This window comes from Castor canadensis, chromosome 2, assembly GCF_047511655.1.
Source record: "Castor canadensis chromosome 2, mCasCan1.hap1v2, whole genome shotgun sequence".
Taxonomy (NCBI): Eukaryota; Metazoa; Chordata; class Mammalia; order Rodentia; family Castoridae; genus Castor; species Castor canadensis.
The window spans coordinates 181054485-181081875 of NC_133387.1; the positions used below are offsets into that span (position 1 = coordinate 181054485).

General features: G+C 46.8%; 1 protein-coding gene across 7 annotated transcripts in view; it reads right to left on the reverse strand.

Annotated features, from left to right (window-relative positions):
• The window catches only part of Grik4 (glutamate ionotropic receptor kainate type subunit 4), a 422725-nt gene that overhangs the window by 48686 nt on the left and 346648 nt on the right, over positions 1-27391 (reverse strand). For 4 of the 7 annotated variants that reach the window (XM_074066525.1, XM_074066522.1, XM_074066523.1 and 1 more), the window contains 2 exons: positions 24549-24656; positions 19141-19344 (listed from right to left, as the gene is read on the reverse strand). The exons of 1 other annotated variant lie outside the window; for it this stretch is intronic. In XM_074066525.1, the coding sequence (XP_073922626.1) occupies positions 19141-19344; positions 24549-24656 (312 nt within the window). The remainder of the gene's footprint in view (positions 1-19140; positions 19345-24548; positions 24657-27391) is intronic. 2 more of the 7 variants (XM_074066526.1, XM_074066527.1) reach the window with 2 other exon arrangements.

Below are 27391 nucleotides of genomic sequence, written 5' to 3' on the forward strand. Positions count from 1 at the left end.
ATGTTTGGTGTCCTTGTGCACTGGGGAGTTGTGATGCCTGTCCCTCTTTCAGAACTAGGATATGGGGACAATGAAAATGCAATAGCAAATGAGAGCCAGTTAGTCACCTGTGCCAACACCCACACTTCCACACAATCAACCCAGCCTGTACCCTTAAGCTCCCAAAGGACTGCTTGAGCTCAGAGGAGTGCCACCCAGAGGCTGCAAACCAACCGAGCCCCTATTTGTAGGCTTCACCCAGCTCATTGGGCCCAGCCTGTCCATGAGCTTGGTGACATTGCAGGAGGCAGAGGCCAAGGGGAGCATTAGCATTCCCGGGAAAGTGGCAATGTCATTCGTTGGTCCAAGTACTTCCTGGTGCTATTTCTCGAGCTGACAGGCTATTCTCAGGATCGGATGAATTTCGTTAGAGTTAAATTAAAATCCCCATGAAATACTGACTTGGCTCAGTCAGTATTAGCCTATGAAGGCAGATCTTAGGAAGGACCTAGATCTAGGAAAGAAAGGGTGGGGAAATCATTCGTGGGTGAAGTCGTGGGGCACAGAGATCCACATGGGGTCAGGAGGCCAAGCAGATATTGCTCACCTTTGACTTCTGGTTCACTGACTTCTTATTCCCTGGGGTCAGAGAAATACGTTTGAATCCCAGCTCTGCCATGCACCCACTGAGCACAGGGCCTGAAGTCTTAGCTTCGGTTTCCATATCTCTAAAATGGGTGCAATAACATTTACCTCTTGTGACTGTCACGAGGGTTATATCGAAGGACTGGTGCAAACAGAGCCTGTGTGTCGAGTTTGACCTTAAGAGGAGAATTCTGAAGGGCTAAAGCAGACTGTGCCATTTTCCTCTGTATTGCTGCCTTTAATCTTTCGTCCCAAGGACCTCTTTGGCAGTCTGGTGGCTTTTGAGGAAATCTCTTCTTTAAAAAATAGTTTTAAGCTCAGTGCTGGAGGCTCATGTTGGTAATCCTAGCTACTCAGGAGGCAGAGATCAGGAGGATCACAGTTTGAAGCCAGTCTGGACAAATAGTTCATGAGACCCTATCTCAAAAATAGCCCAAACAAAAAAGGGCTGGCAGAGTGGCTCAAGTATGCCTGCCTAGCAAGCATGAAGTCCTGAGTTTAAACTCCAGTACCACAAAAAAAGTAGTTTTCAGGCCCAGGGTTAGTGGCTCACTCTTGTAATCCCAGCTGTGAAGGAGGTAGAGATGGAAGTACTGTGGTTCAAAGCCAGGGAAGGCTAAAGTTTGTGAAATCCTATGTCAAAAACAAGCCAGGTGTGGTGGTACACAACTACAATCCAAGTTATATGGGAAGAAGAGGATCATGGTCCAAGACCAGTCCAAGCAAAAGCAGGAGACCCTATCTGAAAAACAAACTTGAAGCAAAAGGACTGGGGATGTGGCTCAAGTGCTAGAACATTTGCTTACCAAGTGTGAAGCCCTGAGTTCAATCCCCCATACCACTTTAAATGATTACATAGAAATACTTTTCAAAATGTTTTCATAGTTTTGGGGGATGAGAGACATAAGTGCATCTTTATATAGCAAGAACTATTAGAGGTGCTACTGGTGACAAAGTCACAGGTATGGTTAATGCTAAACTAAGGTTTGTGCCCCACACTCAACATTATTTTGGGTTTTTGGGGGGGCAGTACTAGGATTTGAACTCAGGGTCAGGCACTCTACCTCTTGAGCCATACCTCCCAAGCCACTGTGTTTATTTGAATTTAGAAAAAAACATAAGATGTGAATTCTCCTTTTCTAAATTTATGGACTCTCTTAATACCATCCTCAGATTTTTGGTGGTGTGGACCCCACCCCACCCCACCCCAAGCTCTGTGAGATCTGGCAGCACCCTGCAGCCCACTCACCATACTAGCTGGCTGTGCTGACCTTTGTCCTGTCTCCCCAACCCCACAAGGTCACTTCCACCTAGATCTTCACATTGAATCTTTCCTCTGCATCCATGCTGTACCCTGACCATGGCCAAGGCTGGCTTTGTCTCTCTCTTCAGAACTCAGCCCACACATCAGGCCAGCAGAGCGGCCTTCCCTGAGATCCTGTATCACAGCCCCTCCTGACCTTGGGCCCTTTATCTGGCTGCAAGCTCTTCATGCAAGAATCATGATCTAAAACTGTCTTGCTCACTTACTGCTCTCCTTGGTGATTATGTAGAGTGAAAGCCCGGGGAGCAGGGACCACTTGTCTGTCTTATTCACCAGATCTTCTCAGAGTCTACAGCAGTGCCTGGCACATAGTAGGCACTAATCAGCTCAACAAAAGGACAAATCCACGAAAGAGGAGTTCAGTCAATGAGATTCCCTTGCTTTGGCTCTCAACCAGGGAACAACTGTAGACTAGGATGTTTTGACTTGGAGCACGCACTTAAGGGCCAGCTCAGTCATTTATCAGCCATATAATCACAAATCAGTTACTTAACCTCTGTATCTCATTTTCCTCATCTGGAAAATGGGAATAGTAATAATATATATACTTCAGAAACACATGAAAAAGGTTAAATGATTGAATAAAAAAATGTGTTCAGGACAGTGCTTAGAACATAGGAAATTCCACAGAGTTGTGAGTTTCAATTTAAAGGGTTAATTTCAATTTTATCTAAAAATTATTGTTTCAGAAAGTTCAATGTAGATTTTGAAGAGGGAGCAGAGAAATTTCATGATTGGAAAATCAATAAGTATTATACATGCCACACGGTGTTTACATGGTAGGAATGTGAAAAAGAAACAGAATCAAGAGTTTGGGTCTTGGCAGGTTACACATACAAACTGTCATGGCCATTGTCACCTCACCCGATTTCTGAAGACTGACCACCCATTCACACATCACATAAAGAGAAGAATTAGAAGCTTGCCTGAGTTTTCAGGATGACAAGCTCATTTTAATTCAAATGCCCCCATAATTAATGCCACCTCCAGCCTATATGGCAACATAGTCACCAACAGCCCATGTGCTGATGGGCTCCAAATTTCCACTTTCTGCAGTGGGTCTGTCTCCTATTCCCCTGGCTAGGGTCTGGGAGGCAGCATAGGGCTCTGACATTGAGCGAGGCCTCCTGACCCATGTGGAGCTCAAACCTGCAGCTCTGACCTTGTGATTAAGGGCCAGCGCTGAACTGACCATGCCAGCCTTCCACTTGTCACAAGGCGAGGGGTTCCAGGCCCGCTTGGGACCTGTGCAAAGCATGCTCAGGCAAGCTCTGGCAGGCAGCTTCGGCTGCTGTAGGAATCTGACAGTAGCTAGCTCTCGGAACTATCTTTCATTTTCCTTCTCACTTGTCAGCCCTGTAATTAGGAATGGTGTGATTCACAGGCCTGTTATTAGGACTGTTTTTGTCGGGTGAAATAAAGTAGCACCAATTGCTGGGAGCACTGCTGACAGCCCTACAGAACCTCCAGAGTCCTCCCCAGGGCTCTCTCCATTTTTACTTCCAGCCAAAGAGCCCCCTCCAACTGCTTCTCATTCCAGCTCTGCCTTACAGAACTTGGGCTCCTGGGCTGCCCCACTGCACCAAGAGGTGAGCAATGATTGGACCAATCAGATCCCCACTTGGAGAGCATCTGGCTCTTTTCTCATTTCTGATTGGTACATGCCCCAATGGAAACATTTAGGGGCAACAGGGCATTTTCCCAGGGACCCCTAGGGTCTTTTGAGGAAGAAAGCTGGAGACATTGCTGGAAACCTTTGGCCGCTCTTCTTGGAGGATGAAGTGTGTTTGGTCTGTTTCAGAGAGATGTCTCGCCTTGTTGACATGGCTCATGTGCCTGTCAGTAACAGTGTCCTCAAGGTTGGTTTCCACAGATTGTATTTGAGCCCCACAACTACCTCAGAGGTCAGCAGCAGCCCATTCAAAGCTGAGGAGAATGAGGCCTACAAAGCTGTGTGGTGTTCAGTTTGAGTAATGGCTGCCTTTGGGAGGAGGAGATGGATGGGACAAGGGGGTCTTCCAGGTGCTGGTAAGATCAGTGATTACTTGGGCATGTTCCCTTGTCATAATTCATCAAGGTGATCCATGGTTTGTGTACTTTTTTTTACATGTATAACTCAATAAAAGTGTTTATTAAAGAGTTGAGTGATTTACTTCAGTAGAAGAGAGATAGCCCGACATGGAACACCCTGTTGACTCTATGAGGGAAAAAGCTGGAAAGGTGCATGGTGACTGGTGACTTCACACATCCAGGAGAAGTAAGTGCAGGTGCAGGTGTCTCCTGGTACCTCTGCTTAACCTCTGGGTGACTCCTAATGCGGGAAGGGGCAAAATGAACATCTGGACATTTTACTGGGTTTTCATTTCCATTTGGATGGAGAAAAGCCCAGATCCCTTGTCTGTCTGGTCCAAACAGCTAAGCAGACTGTGAAAATCCCAGAGGAGCCAATTCTGACTACTGCAAACATTAGGCAAAGGCGGGGAGCCTGGTTTCCCCTCCATGAGCCACAGTCACCCTCCAGAACTTGCCATCCCCATCCTCGAGGGGTCTTAGAACCTGGAAGAGGGAGGGAGGTTTTTACCAGTTTCAACAGCAATGCTTACAGTGTTTTGTGTAAACGCCCCCCAGAATCTGAGGGTGGAGAGGCATCAGAGACCCTGGATCTAAGTCTGCCTCTGGCTCACTGTGTGACCCTGGACATTAACTTAGCCTCTCTCAGTTTGTTTTCTCCTGAGTAAAGTATGAATGATACCCTACTTTGTGGGGTTGTCTTGAGAATTAAATGAGCAAATGCACAAGGCCTAGCGCTTACTAAGTGTGTATCTCTCTTATTCCAATGCTAGGTTTGATTCCAGCACCTGCTTGCTTCCTCTGATGGTTCCCGTGAGGGCCAGAGACCTGGCCTTTGATTTCAGCCACTCCATTCCTGTCCCACTACTTGATTTTCTCTACTGACTCCCTATCGCAGGCCGGCTGTGCTCATTGACCACACAGACACTCCATCTTGATCTCCTGCCCATGCACCACTGTGTGCCCCTCCCTGGCAGCCAGCCAGGCCTCTGGCCCACCTTCTGCTACCATCTGGGACAGGCAGATTGCTCAGGTGTCACCTGGATTTGGGTAGGAATCCTGCTTCAGAAGAGCCAACGATTCCTTTCAAGCAGTCTAAACTCATTGACATGACTGCATGCTGCTGTTACAAGGGACCAGAGCCTTCTTTCTATTGCCTAGGCAGCAAACACAGGACAGCAGGGGCAGAAGTTTGTCATGAAGTAAGGGGCCCTATGTGAGGGCTACTGAAGACAAGGAACAATTCCAGAGTCCTGGGCCTAGTAGACAGTGTGGAGTCTGGTACGGCTGCTTTTTAGATGCCCACATAGCTACCAGCACAGCAGAGTCAGGCCTGGGCACATGTGGGTTCAGGCTGGGACATGAGCGGCCCCTGACAATTAGAGATCAGTAGGGAAAACAGTGTGTGAATCAACCTCCCAGAGCACAGACTGATTCTTTCCAAGTCATGGTAACAAGCAGGTGGAACCCCACCAGACCTTCTGGCAAGAGGCAGCCAGAGGACAGGGGAAAGGGACCCATGTGGGATTCTTGGAAGCAGGAAGGGGAGGTATGAGCAGGGCCTGCCTGCTGGGCAGGGCAGGGAACCACAGCCTTAAGATTCCATGAGGAGTCCCTCTAGGTAAGTGAACTGGGGCAGCTCTGCACAGCAGTTAGAACACACCATAGATCAATCTGAGCTTGAATCCTGATTCTGCCACTTCCCAGCCATGTGACCTTGGATCAGTTATACAACCTCTGAGCCTTGGCTTTCTGATCTCCAAATTGGGGCAATAATACTTTAGATTTCTTTCTTTTTTTTCTTGGTGGTACTGGGGATTGAATTCAGGGCCTAGTGCTTTTGCTCTGTCATTTGAGCCACGCCCCTAGTTTGTTTTTCAGACGGAGTCTCAAGTTTTTGCCCAGGATGGCCTCAGACCTTGATCCTCCTACCTCCACCTCCCAAATAGCTGGGACTACAGCTTGTTTCGGAGATAGAGTTTCACTAACTTTTTCCAGGGCTAGCCTCAAACTGCAATCCTCCTATCTCTGCTTCCAGAATAGCTGAGATTACAGTTGCACACTACCACACCTGACTACTTTGGGCTTATTCTAAGGGCAGTTGGAAAGTGAATGTGTACATAGTGAGGCTGAGCAGATACCCAGGTAAGCCAACTAATGCTTCAAGTGAAGAGAGGAGTTGCCATGGCCTGGGGAACCTAACAGGAGGCAGACAGCTAACCCTGGATCTCCCACCCATAGGAAGAGGGAAGAGGACCATGAGTGCTAATGTTCTCCTTTCCCAAAATCTTGCTGCCATGGGAAATGCAGTGGGGTTGAGCAGTAGGTGAACTGGAGGCCCAGCTGTGGGGAGCTGGGAAAGGTGGAGCCAGGAGGGGAGGCAGAGATTACAGAGTGAGCCAATGCCTTGGCTTCCGTGGAAGGGCAGCCTCAGTGAAAACCACCATCTCCTGCAGCCTCAGATGGCTGAATGCACTAGTACATATGAGTTCCTGTAGTGCTGTCCTCATTACTAGCCAAACAGACCATATGAAAACCTATAGCTGGTTCTCTACAGGATCCATGGGCTGTAATGGTTAGTTCTCTTGGACATCCCTTAGAGTGTGCATCCATCCATGTTTCCTTCCATCCATCCATCCACCCATCCATCCATCTGTCCACCCCACAGTTACTGACTGCTATTATATGCTGATGCCTGTTCCAGATGGTACCAGTACAGGGATGAAGAAGATGGATTCAGTTCCTGATCTCAGGGAACTTACATTCTAGTGAGAAGAGACAGAGAATAAAGAGTCCTATAATAAGCAAGAAGATTTTTGCATGGTAATACTTTCTTTGAAGAAAATTAAACAGAGAAATGTGGCAGAAAGTGACTGGGAGAGGGGATGGATCCTGTAGGGCAGTGGAGAAAGCACACTTCTTGAGGAAGTGACATTGGGCTTACACCTAGACAATGTGGTGGAAAGAGTCCATTGGAGACTTGGGGAAACACAGGTTTAAGAGGAAGAAGAGCAAACTTAAGTCCATAGCTGTTGCACTTGAGCACGCTATGTTCGAGGAAACAAGGAGGATGGAGCATAGTGAGTGTGGGCACATCATTGGCCACACAGGGCCCGGTGGGCTCTGGATGACTTCTTCCCCATGGGAGGGGCATTGCTGGCACTACAGAGGGCTTGGAGGAAGTGGTTATGCTAATTTTTCAGGTAAACAAATGGTAGCTCAAGAAGATTCCAATGCTAATTTCAGGGTCGGGGTAAATCCCGACTTCCAGCTCAGCTTAGAGATATTTTTCTCTAAGCCCAAGAGGACAAATGGACTTGCGATCATTGCCACCAACTGATGTCTAACAAGAGACTTGTTTGGTACTGCTCCTTATGTCTGTCCTTTTTACCCACAGAGGGCAGGAAGACAGAAATAAGGACAGCACAGCAGGCCACCACCACTGCATATGACCTTGGAAGACTGCTGGGCCTTCCCACTGTAGGACTGAGACTGGACGCAAAGTGCACAAGCTCCATGTTGATAAATTACACTGTCAAAGTCACTGGACATGGCATGGAAAGGAGAAACTGTCCCAGGCCAGCCTGGGAGAGGGAAGGACCTGGGTCTGGATGAGCACATCACATGGAAGCAGGCAGACATGCGTGCACCCGTGTGTGTGCTTGGATGGTGGAACTAAGCTTCAGGCCAGGGGAGGAGTGCAAGCAGAACCTTATGTGGAGAGGGAGAACAGGAGAGAGCTAATGGCTACCAAGAGTCTGCAAAGCACCCAGCATGCAAGGAATGTCAGATTCTGTCTGTTTCTCACAATAGCCTGGGGTGGGTACTCTGGTTTCCATTTGAGGATGAAGGCTACTGAGTCAGAAATGTTGAGTGGCTTGTCCAAGTCTACACTGCTCCTAACTGGCAAAGATGGGATTAGTGCCCGTGTCCGGCAGCGGGGGGAGGTGGCGTGAGAACAGGATAAGCGTGAACCTTCTATCTCACACCACCTATTATTGACAACTTCTGAATGGAGCGTGGGCCCAGCTCTTGCTGGCCTTCCTCACTCACCTTCCTAGCTTGCTGTACCCATGCCATCCACACCTCATTTCTGTATCTAAAGCTATTCTTTCTCCATGTACCGTTCATAACTTCCCTGCCCATCTACCATCCCAAACAGAGATGAGGAGTCAGCCTGAAGTCTTCCTTGTCCCTCTCTTCCCTGCTTACTCCCCAGGCAATAACCAAACGCTGTCCATTTTACCTCTGAAATGCCTGCTGAATCTGTCACCACTGCTGCACTCACTGCCAGAATCATCATTCAAGCCTTCCTGTGAATTATTCAGCAGCCAGTGCCCTGGTCTCTTTGCTTCCTGTTCTTTCCCATTCCATCCATCCACTAAATGGCACTGGGCACCAGGAGTTCTCAAACTCCAGCATACATCAGAACCACCTTGGTGTGGGAGTAAACTGATGTCCCTACCCCCAAATTTCTGGTTCAGTAAGTCTGGAAGGGGGCCCAGAATTTGGATTTTTGATAAGTTCAAGGTGATATTGATGCTTCGTTTTCAAGGACCACTTTGAGAACCACTGCCCTTGTTTATTTTTATACCAAAGATGGAATTATATCCCTTCACTGCCTAAAATCCTATAGTGATTCACCATTACCTTTAGAACAAACTCAGTCTCATTCCTTACCATGATCATGATCACTTTCACAAGCTGAGCTAGATGTGCCTCTTCAAAGTCACCTTTGACTGATGTCCCTTCTATCTAGGATATGACCTCATTACACAATTCTTGTTCCTTAAACATGTCCTATGTTTCAGACCTGGCAGTTTCTTCTGCCTGTAACTCACCCCTTTTGTTGCTTGTCAAATTCCTGTTTGTCCATCAAGGCCAACCTAGCTGTTAGTTCCCTTGGAGGCAACACAGGGTGTTAGAATGACAGAGAACTTTGATGTCACCCAGGCTGGGCTTTGAATTCTAGATCATTTGCTTGCTAGCCGTATGTCCTGAGTTTGCCTCTCTGGTAAGCCAAAATTAACCTTAGCTTCTTCATTATAAAATGTGAATAATAATATTTACCTTATGAAATTGTTGTGCCCACAGGAAACAGTGCATAATAAATGCCTGACAGGCAGTAGGTACTCAATAAACAGCAGCTATAATTTCCAATAGCTCTGCAGAATGGCTTCCTTTCCTCTCTATGCTCCAACAGAACTTGGCACATGACCTCATTTTGCATATAGCGCATGCTATGGTCTCATATTATTTTTATACACTGGGCTTCATTCCCAGTAGAATCGGACCGTTGTATGAATAATAAAAAATGAGCTCTCCCAGCAGACTTTGGGCACAAGATTTGGCAAATCTGAAGGCATCTTTATAGAAAGAAAATCTACTACAGGTGGATACAATCCCACACGACAGCACATGCTTGGTGAGCAGAGCAAAGCTGGGCTTCAGGTTACGTTCACCCCTTGGACAATATACAGCCTGCACACTGTACCTCAAGGCTCTATGTACATCAACTGTGAGTTCTGTGAAAGTAGGAATTACGTCTTATTCAACCAGAAGCCACAACTAATGCCAAACTAATGCATCCAGAAGACACTATGGGCCTGGGATAGAAAGCACACCAGCAGAATCAGTAGAGTTCAGGAAAAGGATCCTTATTCTTATGCAGGAGGGGAGTGCAAGAACCAGAGTTAGCAAGGTAGTAATCTTAAAGCCAGGTGGCCAATAAGAATGTCCTTTGAAGAGGCTTAGTTCCTGCTTGCTGAACAGAGCTCTTAAAAGCACACGTGATCTCAGAATGGAGTTCAGGGCAGGCAGAACCAACAGGTAACATCGTCACTTCTCCCTCACAGGTAGGGAATTGGGACAAGAGCACTCTTAGAAGACCTTAAGGCCCAGTGTCCATTGCTCCTTCCCTGCTCTGACCCAAATCAATTCCCTACTGCTTGTCTCTTTGCTTAACAGCAAGACAATCTCTTAGAAGGCTTCAGGTGCCTTAATTAACACATTCTCATTTCCTCTGCAGACCCCTCGCTCCCCATGGCAGTTGGCACTCGGTGGGGAAGGCGGAAATAATTCCAGTGAGATGAGTCTTCTGATGAATTTCCCAGCCTGCTTCCAGACACCCCTGGGGTTTGGAGGAGTTCCCAGTTTGAAGCTGCAGAGACGGCTCTGAATCCAACTGAACTCCAAGCCCCTTGAGATGCTTTACATCAACAACTTTGGTGGAAAATAACCATCCCAGGTATCTATAAAGATGGGCAGGCAAAACTCGCAGGTCTTTTCCTGAGTCTGTGGCTGGCCTTCTTTGGGTTTCAGGTTGTACAATCCCAGGACAGGACCAGGCTATGCCTGCTATATGGGAGCTGAAGATCCAAGCTGTGCATGGACACAGGTATATGACAAGGTCATTCCTTTACTCTGACCAGCTTGGGCTCCCCTGGCATGCATTCATACCTTATACTTTCTCTTACATGTTCACATTTTCCCTAATTGGAAATTGGGGAAAATTTCCTCCATAAGCTTCCAAAGACAGAACAAAATCTGATGTCTTTTACCCAAGCCCCTAGCACAGCAACTGACACAGAAGCTGTTAAATCACAGTCTTCTGCTCAAGCAATTGATGTTCTAAGCCCTGGGCTGACAGTTGGGTTGATACAACTGGCTGAGGGAAGCACTCCCTGGATCTATGCAGGAATTCTCATCTTGTGGTGCCTTGTCCTGTATGATTCAGAGGAGTGTTTCCTGACAATTTACAGTGTTTCAGGCACTGTGTCAGGTGCAGAAGGAAGTCAAGATGCACAGGGTGCTGTACTTCCCCTCAAGGAGCTGCCAGTCTTTCCTCCACTAAGAATTCAGCCAGTGGTCCCCATTGGAAGTCATTTCTCCCTCCTACTCTCCTATTCCAGTACTACATATGTTGGCATTTCTGTATAGCACTCACCCCAGATGGCCTTGTGTTAAAGTGCCTGTCTGCCCTTTTAGCTGGAAAGTTCACTAAGGAAAAAGATCTGGTTTCAAGTCCCAGCACCCTACTTTCCAGAAGAGTAATTAAGGACATAAGTGTCATCCAGTGTCCCTCTCAAACCGACCCCTCAGAGCTACCTCTCTTAATGCCTTTGTCCTGGATCAGCCCATTCCTTCCTCCTCCTTCTTCTAGGGAGCAGAGAACAAGAAGATTCAGTCAAAATCATTCTCTGTGACAGTCACGTGTCCTTTTGGTATGTGGGAAGAGTACAAGATTGGTGTCTGAATAGGGTGTGGGTCTGAGCTCTGGTCACATACTCGTGCTGCACTTGGGTTAATCGCAGATCTCTCTGGGACTCTCTGAGCTCATCTGTAAAATGGGATAACAATCCCTACCTCATAGCCATATAAGGAAAAATGGAATAGTAAGCAAGGACCTCTTATGTGACATCTGGTCTTGTCAGAAGCTATCAGACCCCGTAGCTGATGGCTCATTGTGGCTCAGCTTGAACTGGGAAAAGATGTCATTGAGGGTCAAGGGAAGTCAGAGGGAGATTTGGAATCATGGGGAAGAGCCTCCACTGAAAAAAGGACACAACTAAGGCAGAGTGTGGGCTGGGCTCTTACTGATGGCAAGCTGTGGCTCTGGAGGCCATATTGAAGTCTTTGGTGAGGGGAATGAGCTCCTCAAATCCGAGAGGGGGAGGGAGTCAGGAGATCTCCAAGTAGTCATCTTAGAAGATCAGGAGTGGCATTGTAGTCACAAAACTGTATTTATTGACTTTTTAATCAGGTTGGTAAAAGAACTCAAGTGACCAAAAAGAACCTTTAGAGAATTCAAAATGAGACTGAGTGTTGTAAGGGAAGGATAGACGAAGGAAGGAGTGAAGCCACTGTGACCCGGGACACAGCCAGGGCTCTAGTCTTTTTATTCCCAAGTACAATAGTCAATGGATAATGAACCAGACTAGATAGATTTCTTCCCTTCCCGTGTTGCAATGATTTGCAAACAGGAGTCACATTTGGCACACATCCCTCAGGAAGCCATTCTAGAGGGGCCTTTTCCAAGGGTTAAATTGCCATTCTTCTGAAAGGCAGGACAACCTTACCCATGCTTACAAGGCAACATGAAAAGGAAACTCTCCACTCACCAGGCCTAGGCATAAATGCTGGAGTCCCCCTATTGGGCATGCTTGCTGTTGCTGTCTTAATTCAGCCCCATTCCATCCTCCTGCATCACTGGACAGCTGCCTAATGAGTAGAACTGTATCTGGCCTTTCCACCTGCAATCCTCCCCCCTCACCTGCCACAGTGACCTCTGGACCCAAAGTCAATGATGCCACTCCCCTATGAATAAAACAAATAAGCATCCTGATCTTTCACAGCTTCCCCTACCTCTCTGGACATTGTTTAAATATCCAAATACATAAGTCTTATCACCACTGGCCCCTGATGACAGTCCTGGCCCCCTCTGCCCCTTTTCATGCTTGATTCTAGTTGTCCAGAACCAAGAATACTGCAATATATATAGATACAGATATAGATATAGATATAGATACAGATATAGATATAGATATAGATATAGATATAGATATAGACATAGATATAGGTATCTCAGCACCCACGACACCTAGAATATCGTATTCTACCAAGACAGTCCTTCTTGAGCCTCAATAAAGTAGTCTCCTCTTTTCTGTGAGGGATATGTTCCAAGACATCCATTGGATACCTGAAACTACATAATACCCTGTAATTTAATGTCTTATCCATCTTAACTAAGCAGTTATCACACACAGTGACCATATCTTCAGCAGTTTGAGATACAAAAACAAAACTAGCATGAATTTATTCTTCCTTCTTCATAATTCATAATTTCATAGATAAAGGATTCATTCTTCATAGCAACCACAGAATGCAATAATTTATTCTTCTTATTGAGAACATTCACCTTTTCACTTATGGCTTCTCTTTGGCATATCTGAGCTGTCAGCATCACAACTGTTGCACTTTGGGGCCATTATTAAGTAAAATAAGGGCTCCTGGAACACAAGCACCACCATACTTGCTAGTCTGCTAACCTACACAGCTAAGTAACTAATGAGTGGGTATCATATACAGTATGGATACACTGGACCAAAGAATAATTCATGTCATGGGTGGGATGGAGAAGGATTGTGCTACCTGAATGGCACATGATTTAAAACTTATGGAATTGTTTACTTACGGAATTTTCCACTTAAATGATTTTCAAACCATGGTTTACCATGGGTAACGAAAACCACAAAAAGTGAAACTGCAGATAAGGGGTGGCTACTATACTCTGCTCAATTGTTTCCTCTCTGAGTCCCTCCCTGATCCCATACTTCTGCCAGACCTATTGCTGCCACACACTATGCACATGACTTTGAACAGGTATCTCAACTACTTTTTGACTTAGTTTCCTTCTCTAAGACATCTGGCCATTGTGAGGATTTGCTTAACATAGTCAAGTACTCACAGTAGTGCCTGGCCCATAGGAAATACTTAATAAATGTTAGCTATTATAATTATTATTATCATTATAACTATTATTAATATAGCATGTGACACACTATATACACTTCTGACTTACCTGCCTGTCTCTGTGAACTCCTTCCAGGCAGTTCCTCACATTTAAACAGTGCTTATCAGAAAGTAGGCATTTTGATGGTTAAATAAATCACCCAATTATAATTGAAGCCTAACTCTTCTTGATTTGAGTAAATGCAGAAACAAAGCCTTCATGAGGAAAGTAAAGCCCCACCCCACCCCCAACATGGCTGTCACACGGGGAAAGAGTTGAGTACTCAGTTTTGGCCCCTTGTTCAGTTTCTTTATTTTAAAGAATGCTGAATAGAATTCTATGACCTGTTTGCAGTTAAAATACTCTATGGCTTCAAGGTGAAAAGTGATCCCAGGGGACAAGTTGAATTTTTTTTTTTTAAGCTCAAGAAAATGTCTCTGAACAACCTTCCCAATGGACTGAGGCCATGGAAAGCCACCCCTGGTTCCCCCCTCCCCCCAGGATAACTGGCAAATTCCCTTCCCAGGAGAGGAAATGGAATGAGGTATTTCAGCTTCATTTACACGTAATACGTCAAAATGTCATTGGTAAAAGCTATTTGATGTTCAAGGCTTATGAGCCTTGAATCTAAGCCTCTCAAAGCCCTTTTCTCTTTGAACCTCAACGTGCCATTCGGCCAACATGGAGCTGAATGTCAACAGGGTGCTTTGTTCTGAACCGTGAAGCTGGATGGGGGCTCTCTCTCCTGAACGGGCTCGCCCTTCTCTCTAGCAGGGCCCGAGGATTGAAATGCAGCTGACTGGGACAAAAAGAATCCAAACCTGAAGCCTGCCAAACAACCATCCCCACTACCCCTGCTGTGATTCAGCCCTTGGGGGAGAGGCTGCCCACCCAGCCCCGATCATTTGAATCCACTTGCTTTAGTTCCACCTACACTTCCCTCCTAGTGGAATTCACACCGAAAACCACGCTCTGTCGATTTTCACACATACACAGGAAACGTGCTTGAATGCTACTCTATAACTAATGTGCCATGTGTCACATCCTCCACCTGGGTAAGCAGGTGTTAACGGACAGAGGCTCTAGGACTGTTACTGGACAGGACCCAGTGCTTCTGTCCTTCCTCCAGGTCATGCAGACACAGAGGAAGTTGCTATCCTCTTCACTCTCCAAAGACAGAGATTCCACAGCGAGCCCGAGGCCCCTCATTGGTGGTCCCCTTGGCACCAGGCCTTCCTCCCTGCTGCTGTGGTTTCAGCTGTCTTGACCTCGCTCTTTGCCCAGGAAGTCATGGAGGGCAGCCCTGTCAGTGCACACCCCAGCACCTCATCCCTTACTTGCTCCTTCACTTCCTCCAAGTTCCACATGGACTGCATGAGTGGGAACTCTGAGTTGCCACCCATGCCTGCAGGACAACTCTGAGGCCTGGCACAGAGAATCTGGCTCAGAATCCTGAACCCCCAAGAAGAAACCTCAGGTTTGTTCTGTTGTGATGCAAACCATGGTTTATGACAATCAGCTTAGTTTCATTCTTTGCATTGGAACACATCTTCCTCAAACAGGAAAACGGACACTGAGAGACAGCCCGGTGTGTCCAAAAAGGCATAGGAACAGTCCCTCCTCAGCCACACCTGCTTGTGCTCATCACTGGGTTTGCTCACCCAGGAGGATTTGCTCTCAATGTTCCCAGTGACCCTCCAGAATAGCAGGTTGGCACCAACTGCACTTGCAGGAATCCACAAAGGGCAGCTTCTTTCCTCCCTGGAAGGAGGTCAGCAGTGTACACTGCTCCCTTGGTGGCCAGGACCATGCCATCAGGGTTCCACCTGTATGGCTTGCCAGCACCTGGCCGGCTGTTGTTGCTGCTTTGCCTGCTCCTTACACCATGTACCCAGAGCCTCTGGTCCTGAGACTTCCAGAGGCTACTGAGATGAGAGGACATGTGGGACCTTTGCTAACCTGGCCCAGTCCAATTGCAGACTGCCTGCCCACGGTTCACACCACTCACTGGATCAGCCCACAGGATGTGCCCTGTGTCTGGAGCCCTGCCACTGTTGCCTTGGGATCTAACTTCTCTGTGGCACAGCATCCTGGTGCACAGTCTAGGAGAGTGGGAGAAGTGATGCCCTGTGGCATGGACTTCAGCCAGTGGGAGATGGCACTCCAGAGGCATGTGTCACCCTCCTGGCTGTGCATTATTTACTGAGCAGTAATTTCATCTTGTCTGCAGACCAGGCAACCAGCTGTGCTTGTGGATGCTAATACACTTCCTGGCATGTGCTGTGTCCCCTTCCTGCCATTCTCCCCAGACCCCTCACTTCTGCTTCCTTGAAATTACACTCTCTGCCTTAACATGGAAACTTTGGTCTTGGCCTCTGTTTTCCAGGGAGCCTGGCCTAAGACAACTCTCATACTTCTTATATGTCAAATACTCTCACTGTAGTGGGACAACAGACATGCACCACCACGCCCAACTTTTTTCTCTTGAGATGCAGTCTTAGAAACTTTTAGCCTTGGCTGGACTTGAACCACCATCCTCCCTATCTCAACTTCCCCTATAGCTGGGATGGCAGGTGTGTACCACCATGTTCAGCTATTGGTTGAGATTTTGCCTGGGCTGGTATCAAACTGTCACCTCAGCTTCCAAGTAGCTGTGATTACAGGCATGAGCCAATGGTGCCCAGCATTAACTCTATAGAAAGTTCTTTGCAAATGAACCCTGGAGCCATGAAGGGACAGGTGGAAAGGGTAGAATAACTTTCCCAAGAGCACATAGCTAGGAAGTGGATGTATTGAAATGTTCACTGACAAATCTATCTAACATCAGGATTTGTGCTCTCTCAAATCATGACTACTCAAGTCAGACAGACTAGGCTTAAATGCTGGCTCTGGATTTACTAGATGTGCAAACTATGTCAGGTTACTTAACCTCTCTGAGCCTCCATTTCTTTATCTGTATAATGGACAGATTTAGACATGATGACCTCTAAGGTCTTGCCCAATGTATACATTCATGGGGGACCCTCTGCTGTTATAGCCTCTAGGTCCTAGAAGATATATCTAGACTTAAAACTACTATAATCCTAGGGGAGCATCTTGGCAGATATATCAAAGCTTCAAACCTGGTGAAGGTAGAGTCTCAGCATTACCCACTCCTGCCCAGGACCACCCCCAGAGTCAGTCAGGCAGCTTTCCTCTGAAAGGCTCTTTCCTTCTTGCCCAGGTAGCTCTGGCCCATTCTTTAGAAGCAGTACAAACTTCTCCCCGGGGTAGTCCTACCCTCCCAACTCTCCAGATGGGACCCTGCTCCCTTATAACTCCTTGTACTAATCATAGTTCAAAGTTATATACAAATCTGATCATTGGTTACTATCTGTTTTACCTCCTAGTCTGGAGGATCCGTTAGGGTAGAGTCCATGTTTATTTTGTTCCCACTCATTTTCAAAGTCTACAAGATTGGAAAGTGTTCAATAAATAGTTATTGAGTTAATGGGCTAATTGGTTGATTAAACTGTGTCTCTAAGTTTTGATGAGATCAACGCAGTAGTGTTTTTACTAGAAGACAAGCTGGAGTGAATTTTAAGAGCCTGTCTGATTGCCCATGTCACTTAGTATGTAGCTGCATGTCCTTGAGTCGCCAGCTCTTCTTCTTCTCCTGCCAGTCCATGTCACAGCTCATTAGGGGGCTAATAAAGAGATGGCTGTGCACTGACTCTGCCATCCCTGAAGTCACCATGCCAGGTACCAGGCCACCCGAGGGGGCTGAAGAACTGGGCTCAAGGTGACCGAGGATAGTGATGAGAGGTAAGGAAAAGGCCTGGAATTTCAGCTGGCTGTAGATTAACTGCTGGGTTGAGCCTTTGCAGAGAAATCTCAACATGAACGTTGCAGGAGTGGGGGTCTGGGACTGCATAGAAAGGCAGCAAATCCCTTTTTTGCAAAGCTTGTGCATCATCACAGGGTAGTTTGAGTCTCAAAGACTGCAGGAGCCCCTGCTGAAGCCTTCACTCAACCTCTCCCACCCCTTGGGTTATTCCTCCCAGGCTCCCCAGGCCTTCTGTTGACTCATCAGTCAGTCCTCCATTCACCAGCCTCTGTCTGCAAGCAAGGCCTCTCTTCCAGACAAGTTCACTTTGGACTCCACCCTCTGGGTGCTTCACAATTCCCTAAATGAGGCTGGTTCTTCCCCCCACCCTGGTTCACTGCAAACACCGTCTACACTGCCAGAGCTCCTTTCCTCCTCAGCTACTCAACATCTCTTCCATAGTTCTCACCTACATAGAACTCTCACAATGCAGTCATCAACTCTTATTGAACACCTCGAGTACTATTTGTATTCTCCAAGACTGGGATTTAAAATTTTTATCTTATATTCCAAGTTGGTGCATGTAAAGGACTAAAGCCATATTGCAGTCTGAGAAATGAGTTGCTAGGCAATTTCATCAAGGTGCAGACATCACAGAATACTTATACAAACTAAGAGAGCTACGACATCACTAGGTGATATGATCTTATGTGGCCACCATCAATAAATAACCTGAGGTTGATTGAAATATCATTATGCTACTCGCTATTACAAAGGGATCTGACTTTAAGTCCTAGCTCTGTCTCAGGCAGTGGGTCTCTGAACAAGTCATGAAGCTCACTGAGCTCAGGTTATTCATGTGTGAAGTAGGGACAAGTGGCAAAAAGGTATATTTAGGGGATCGGAGACATTGTGTGGAAAACACCTTCCACATTGACATATCTGGAAAGCTGTAGAAACTCCTTCCACCCTTGAAAAGCAAGGAAAAGGGACAGTTTCAAGATCACACTAAGAACCAACATCAGTGATCTCTGCATTGAATCCTCATCATCTATCCTGGTCATTAAAACCCAGTTGTAGAATCACAGGTAGTCAATTAGCAATGATTTAATTATTTCTTACAGCTGTTAATGGTGTGTACAAAGAAAACAAGAGATTTTCTCCTGGAAGAGCTTTCTATACCCTTGCTCTAACCTAACAGAAGATTGACATGCTATAATGCTCACCTGCATTTTAACCAACTCTCCACATTTACCCTGAAAATTTACAGTATACCTTGGCCCTCAGTCTATAAAAGGACATGGGTGATGGGAAGACAATCCATGAAGGAACAACATAAGCACCACTGTGACCGTCTCTCCTGACAGTTCAACCCTTTCTCCCTGTTATTTACCACACTTCCTTTGGCAGTATCTCTCAGGCATCAAAGTCAACTGAGGTGGGTGTGTTTTACTCTCTCCAGGCCTGGGTGTCTGTGAGCAATACAATCATCAGAACAACGATAATAACAACAACAACAAAAATCCCACCTGAATTATCCAAAAATAGACCCTAACCCCCAAATCCATGTTAATGAGTCAAAACATCTATGACTCATTCCAGCGCCAGACTGGGAGAACCACGGGGCAGAGATCACTGTTTTATTCATCAAAACCCACCAATGCCTGGCTCCCTGCCAACTCAGTCAAGGTTTCTGGAATGGATGATTGACTGGGCAAAAGGGTTCACAAGCACACAGCACAACTTTACGCCCTTCCATCAGTCTCTCACACACCAGCAAGTGAAGAGCACCCATCCTGTCCTTACCCGAGCAATCAGCTCCCCGACCATGCCGGTCCAGGTGCCATTGGCCTCGGGCACACCGTACACACCGTCACCAACCAGGCGGATCTTGTAGTTGAAACGGAGGATCTCAGCCAGCTCCTTCAGCATGTCCACGCAGAAGCCCTCGTAGCGGTCATTGCCCTCCATCTCCTGGTGGTTCCCCTTCAGCATTAAATATGGGTTTTCCTGCAGCAAAACTGGGCAGCTGTCATTCTCATCTTAGCCCTGGTATCTCAGCCACACAGGATGGGGAGGGCAGGGAACAGGAAGTCCCGGGATGAGATGGTGTAGGGGGACATTGCTTGGGTAATGAACTACCTTGGAGGTGGTGATGAGCTCCCCTCCTCTGAGCCACTCCTCAAAGTGCTCCTTCAAGGGGCTTCTCCTATCAGGAACACAGATGGCTCCCACTCAAGGTGAAGTCCCTCCACACTGTTAAAGGTCATCATTTGGCCCTACCCTCCTTCTACCCCTTTCTATCTTATTTGTTTTTCTTTTGCTTATTCCACACAGACCTATTGCTGAGAAATATAAGTGATACAAGGAGTATCTCTTATATGCTTACAATGTAGCAGTCTAGGTAAGAAGTTGCATATGATGAATGGAGAAAGAAAAATGTGGTCTATTAACACAATCGATTATTATTCAGTCATAAACAATGAAATCATGTTATTTGCAGGAAAGGGGATGAAGCTGGATTATCATATTAAGTGAAATAAACCAGACACAGAAAGACAAGTACCACATGTTTACTGTCATACGTAGACAATGAAAAAAAAGAAAAAAGAAAAGTAAACTATGGGAAAGGGAGGGCAAGAGAGAGTAGTTGGGAGAATGTATATGATCAAAGCAAGATGTGTGTGTATGGAAATGTCACAGTGAAACCCATTAATATATACAATTAATATATATTAGCAGCTATAATAAAAATAGTTCACTATCAAATATGTCAAAATTCAACAAAGTAAAATCATTCTAAAGTATATATATGAACAAAAACATGCACACGAACAATGGCAACCCAAGGCAGAGGGCAGTGGGGAGAGGGTGAGCCCCTGTGCTGAAAATGTCCAGAGACAGTTCCACAGAGGAGTGGGGTCCATACTGGCTCCAGAGACGGCAGCACATTGACAAATGGAAGGGGCAGGAGTGGGGCCCATTATGGGTAGCAGAAAGGCCTAAGTGGGGCATAATTCCAGCTCTGTCCCACTCAGGAGAAGATGGATCCTCCAGTCTAGTTGGCCCATGTGTTGTGTGGGAGAAGAGATTTAGAAAGGTGAACCAGGGTCAGCATGGGCCTCGATGGCAGGATGAGGTGACTGTACGTCACACAAGACGCAGCAGGAGGACATGTGGGGAAATAGTTCCACAGGAGATGGCTGAGCATTGTGGTGGAGATACTAGAAGCAGAGGGAATGCTGCAGTGCTGAGTTGCGGAACTCAAGCAGGCAGGGCTTCTATGCTGGAGGAGATGGCCAGATGGACTAGCGGTCACAGCGGGAGTGGGATGGAGAGAGCAGTTTTGTGAGCATGATGAAGTGGGAGAGCGATGAGTGGCAAAGAACAGGCGTATTAGAGGTGTGAGCTCCAAGTTGAAGGTGATGTGATTTGATTTGTGGTCAAGTCCACTGTCATGGCAATGAGATGGACTAGTCTCTCTGCCTTCCATACATGCCATCCTCAGCTCGAGGGCTTCTCCCCGCCCCACATCCTCTCCCTTCCTGTCTTCTCTCTAACCTAACTCATCTCTGTCCTTGAAGTCACATTTCCTCCTACGCTAACCTGCTTCTCAGAACTCTCCCTGTGCTAAGTCCAGGACCACAGGATCAACCAGTGCTTCCTCTAGCACCTATGCTTGAGGCTGTGTGGTTGCAAGGTGCAGTGTAAGCAGGGATGGGACAGCGTCTTCCCCTTCTCTGGTACCACACAAGGCTGTAGGATTAAGCCCTTGCTGTAGCATGATGAAAATGGCCAGAATGGCCTCAAGGACTGGGCTTCCATCCCAGAACCAGGATATCGTCAGTCATCCTAATTCTCCCTCCAATATACTCACTAAATCATGGACATACAAGGCTGATCTCGGAGGGAGGAGATGTGTTGGAAGCCAAAGTAAAGCATGGCTGGGGTTCACTGGCACTTTGGAAGATGCAGGAGGTGAGCACTGACAGGAACGAAGAAAATGTTTAGCATGGGCAAACGGGAAAGGAACTCAGGGCAGGGGAGCTGCAGCTAATCCTATGTGTTTGCTGGTATTAACCAATAAATCATTCACACATCCCAAGAGAACCTGACAGGAGTGAGAGACAACATGGATATGTGCTGAGTTTTAAGGGATAAACTAGGCAGGATTACCATGTGCCAGGAAAACCCACAAATGGTCGCCAAGGGACTGAATTAAGATCATCATTCCTGACAAGAGTTTGATTCAGATCAGCAGTCTCAGACACATGTGAACAAGCAAAGAACTGATCTTGATTTTGGGTTTGCCTTGTACTCACCATGTTATTAGATGTCACCTTCCACAGGAGTGTCCTGTCAGCACCCCCATTCCTCATGAACTCCCATGTGTGCAGGCATGGGTACACACACACATGCACACACACACAGATCAAACTTTCTCAGACTGGAAAACACTACCCTGTGGTCTTGGTGTGGCTGTGGATCTATGTCGAAGCCCCAGGCACAGTTAGACTTCAGACTCTGAGAGGCAGGAAGTGCAACCCAGCAAGTCTCTCATCCCCTTCCCAAACCTTTTGGCTTTCAAGGACTTCCTTAAAATTTCCTCTTCCAATTCCATGGAAAGGAATCCCTTCACCGTCATTGGAGCTATTGTGTTCCTGATACTCTGGTCTTTGAGGAGCTCTCATTCTAGAAGGGGAGGCAGAGATTTAAACAACAACCTCTAGGAGGAGATGTGCCACATCAGAGGGGTGCAGAAAGGGCCAGACCATGAAGGCAGTGGTTAGATTAAGAGGAGACTTCAAGCTGTAGCCAGGAATTGAGGGAAGGGCAGGACATAGCGTGTGCAAAGGCAGGCAGAAGCATGATGCAGTGAGGAGACTCTGGGCAGTCCAGCACTGCCGGACCCCAAAGTGATGGAGAACAAGCAGATAAGGCAAGGCCAGGCCTGATTGTGAGGTGTTGATGGCCCAAGCTAAGGGACAGCAGAAAGGAAATGACAGGACAATTCTGATTGTAGTTGGGAGGGTAGGGTGGCAGACAGAGCAAGTGAGAGGGGATCTTGTAAGGAAATCACTAGGCAGAGGGTCCTTCCTGGGTCTGGATTAGGGTACTGGCTGTAAGGCAGATATAAGGGGACAGGAGTTTTTCAAAGACAGCCAGAAAGAGGTCCCAGCAGTCACCCTATATATGTTGTGTTCCCTCCCCCGACTTGGCTCAGCCAGGCTGTGCTCAGCTCTCAGCTGGGATTGGGACAGAAGATACTACCATTCTCCTATCGTCCTGGCATTTCACACTGTTCAGATGAGATAAGATTGGGGCTGGGATGGGGGAGACTGAAACTCTAGGAGCTAGGGCTTCTGTCTCTGTGCTTCACTCTAACTGTCCACTCTGCCCGAATCTGCACATCCTCTGCCACACTCACACAGCTCTGTCTTGTCCCTCAGCCTCTCCACCATCTAATTTGTTTGACTCTAGGTTAGGCACCCTTATCCTGAAGATCCCAAACCTGAAATGCTACAAAATCTAAAACTTTTTGAGTGCTGACATGACACTCAAGTGTTTTGGACTTGTGATCTTTGGATTAGGTCTGCTCAAACTATAAAGTCCAAAACCTGAAAAAATCCACAATCAGCAACACTTCAAGTTACAAGCATCTGGATAAGGCAGGTTCAACCTGTGTTGACCTTTTATTGCCTGCCTCACATGTACTTCCCACTGGAAGGGAAGCTCCTTATCAGCAGGGATTTTTGTGTTTGGCTCAAATGATATACCCAGAGCATCTGGAACAGGGCCACACATATAGTAGGGTATAATAAATATTCATTGAATAAATGAGTGAAAACACTCAGCTACCCATCTCCTACTGAAAGACGGGGAAACGGAACACCTGGCATTCAACTTCCTAAGCATCAGGTCCTATTTTTCTGACTTTTGCGTCTCCCTTTCCCTAACAATACTCATCCTCCGGGGAAAACCTGTATTTTTAGCATTTCCTAAATGCCAATGCCCTCCTTTATTCATTCCCTTCCATAATCACCCGTCTCATTCAGGGTCCATCTTATATGTTCCTTCTTCAGGCTTTGCTGACATCTGCCTAGGATGGAGCCTTTCTCCCTGTACCTCCCACAGCCCATGGCTCTAGGTTTGTGTCTCTTTCCTGGTTTCATCCCATGCTGTTTACAGTAGATCAATAATCCCAGCTCAGGGTTCCTGGGCCCTAGGTGTTCACGAAGGTCACAATGGAGGTCCCTGAGCTCTTTTTATTATCTCAAAAGCCTGTGAGAAATGGACACATTTGCAGACCTTGCACATTTAGTGGGAGGAGACTGAGCAGACCAACCCTGTTTCATCTCTGCTTTGAATTAAAATGGTATCAGTGTGACAACACTGGTTTTCTCCTGCTGAAGAGATGCTGTGCTAGGTGGGGAAATACACTTTTGATTAGTTCAAAAGGAGATGAACAAACTATTGCTGAATATACATAGTTGGCTTAATAGACAAATCTTTTAAAACATGAGGCCTTCGGGACAGGCAGACAACTAACACCTTGGTTGCATACGTACTTGACTTATCCCATCTGCTAAATGAAAACCTCTTGGGAAAAAGAGACTGCCTCTTATTCATCTTTGGTCTCCATGAGAGAGCACAGTGCCTGGCACATGGCAGGGGGCGGGGATGGGAGGTGGACTTGTGGACTTAGTAATCAATGAATAGAACTGTGCCAAATATAAAGGCAGATGGTTCCTGTGGGGAAGTGAAAAGAGGAGGCCATATAAAACCACAGACATTCAAATGTCCACTTGGGGTTGTAGGAGGTGAGGGTCTCATTGTGTACACAGCAGGCACCAAGCAATGGAGACTGCTGGGAAAGAGCAGGGGCCAACCCAGTGGGCTGGATCCACCTTCTCTCACCTGTGTTGGAAGGTCCCTTTCCTGGGGTCTTGGCCACCAGGGTCCCCTGATGGAAGCATCCAAAAGCTGTGGACATCCCCCCCCCCCACCCCTCTTCTCCAGCTGCTCAGGAGCTCATCAGATATCATTTCCATATGAAACAGCAACTTGAGCACAATTACACTGTCACAAATTGGCCCTGTTACTGTGATTAGCACTCCCATCTTCTGTTCACTGGGAAGCCTGTGAGCTCTCAGCTCCAGGAGGTGGCCCCTTTGGGGAGCTGCAGCTGGGAGGCTCAGAAGACCCCCGCTTACCAGGATGGTGGTGACAACCAGAGTGGTGTTGAAGAGGCTGTCCGAGATGTTGGAGGCATAGAGACGGCTGTCCATGCTGAGGCCCTCTGCCACGTGCCACTGGCCAATCTGGGGAGACCAATGGGAGAGGGACTGGAAGACATGGGAAAAGAGGAGCCAGGGCCACTCAGCCTGTAGCAGCAGAGGCCAGTCCCCTTCTGTGCATAAGCCACGGGACGGAGTGGTGTTAAGTATGGAACAGCAGGCTGGATCTGGACGGGGATTTACACAGGGTTTGGGGCTTGAGGAAACAGGAGAGCTGCTAAGGTAAGGGAAGAAAGGAGTGAAGACTTGGGAGAGATGGCAGAAAAAATGGAAAAAGTAAACAAGGAATGGAATATGGCTCAGGAAGGGAATGAGACATGGAGAATCGAATTATTTTCAGGCAGGGTTGAGTCACAGTGCTTGCCTTTGATAAACCTGATTATCTAGATGAGAATCAGAACTTGGTAGACTGGAGGGAATTAGCATAAACTAGGCCTTTAATGCATGTTTGCTGAATGACTAAATATATGGATGGATGAATGAATGAGGGAGGACCCATGCTCTCATCCTGGTGGAGTCTCTTGCTCACTGTGAGGATTTAGACAAGCTACTGAAGTCCTCCAGAGCCTCAGTTTTCTGTAACTGGGGTCAGTAATGCTCCCCTTCCTTCTTCTCTGAGCTGACAGATTATGTAGGTGGAGGTCTGACATTGTACCCAGACCCAGGAGCACAGATCTCATGGTGCAACCTCAGAAAAGTTTCAGAGCTTCCCTGGGCATGTGACCTCATCGGCCAAAAGGGAATAATAATAAAAACTTCTTGGAGTTAATGTGTGGCTGGATTGACCTGGCCCCCAAGAAATGCTCTCTTCTTTCTACTTCCCTACTGTTTTTTTTTTCTTTTTATTGCTTTGTATTTTATCTTATGGTGGTAAAAACACTTAACATGAGATCTATCCTCTTAACCATTGTTTTTGCAGTACTAGGATTTGAATTCAGGCTCCTTCCACTTGCTTGGCAGGTGTTCTACTACTTGAGCCACACCCCCAGCTCTTTTTGCTTTAATTATTTTTCAGATAGGGTCTTGTGTGTTTTTGCCCAAGCTGACCTGGACTGAGATCTTCCCACTTATGCCTCCCATGTAGCTGGCATGACAGGTGCAGGGCATCAGGGCCTGGATTATGTGTTGAAATGGGGTCTTGCTAACTTTTTGCCCAGGCTGACCTCAAAACACAATCTTCCCAGTCTCTGCCTTCCAAGTAGCTGGAATTAAGGCATGAGCTACAGTTTCTAGTCATCTTCACCAATTTTTAAGTACAAAACGCATTAGTGTGGACTATTACATTGTCTTGAAGATCTCTAGGGGAAAAAGTATCTACAATTTGCTCCATATGCTACAAAGCTACCTAAGACTAACTTCAAAGGCAATGGATTCTTTAGATAAAAAAAAATTATCCAATGGAACTCTTTTTAGAACATACCTAAGTTCACATTGCTTAAATATATGTTATGTGTGAATAAAACAGAAATATGTAATACATAAAATAGATAAATAAACATATATAGAATCCCAATATAATTCTACTAGCCAGAGTCCCTGACCAATCATTTCTGTTGCTGAGTATTTGAGATGGGCAGCCAGGAGAGACAGCTGACAGCTGGCTAAAAGCCCAGTGAGATGCACATGGCTGCCTCTACCAGGCGTCTCCAGACACCAGCAACAGCTTCTCTGGAAAAATCTGAGTCCCACAGGTGCCATATGGCTCAATTCCCCAGAGCTGGGTTCTGGGTTCTTTTCTAGAAGCTCCAACAATAAAGCCATGGCTCATCCTTGGCCCCCACCCTCACCCCATGGCGTGAGAGGGTTTAAGATCACAGCAAGCAGGAACCAGCAATCTGCCTTCATGGTCTGAAAAGGGTAGAGCATGCAGAAGGCAGGTGACCCAGGACATTGGGCCACCAGCTGAAAGCTCTGTGGGTCTTCAGGTCCAGGTAGGAGCCTTATGGTCTCCAAGGGAGATTATCCAAGCCTTTCCAAGGATGCCACCTGGAGGGGTGGGGGAAGCAACTCTCTCCATTTCTGCAAGGGAAGGATGGTTCTGTACACGCTTTTGTTCATTTTCAGTTTGCGAGCAGTGTCTTAATCATATCCAAATAGCAATCCCCATTTTACAAGTAAAGAAACTGAGGCCGAAATTAGAGATCCCCCATCCACACCAAGTTTTCTGAGGTCACACAGCCCATCAGCAGAGAGGCCTGAACTTTGAGCCCTGGGCTCCTAATTGCAGATAAATCTTCCATAGAAGCCCACACAGCCCTCCTGTCGGAACTTTCCAGAGTTCTCTTGCACGCTTTGTGTATGTCCACCACCAGCTCATGTGGCTCATGACAAAAGGCCAGCCTTATCTATGCTCAGTCCCAGCACCTTGCTCTGTACTTGGCCTTAGAAAGCCACCATCTCCTATCAGTGGATTACTCTTGTTTGCCAGGCACAGGCAGCCCAGCCCTCCTCTGGCCTCTGGAGCAACTATTGTCTCTCAAAGGGACCAGCAAGTCTACGTGTCATCTGAGCTTCTTCCTCCTCCTTTCTGCAGGGCGTAGGGATTGCAGGGGGATGAGAGATGTGCTGTCATATTTCCAAATGAAGGAGAACTGAATAATAGTTACTGGACACCTGTTGTGCCAATACATGGTTCTATCACCTCCAAATTCTCCCATCACCCTTTGAGTACTTATGATGTTTCTATTTTATTTATGAAGAAACTGCATCTCAGAGAGATTTAATGGCTGACCTAAGGTCACCTAGATAGTAGGTGTGAC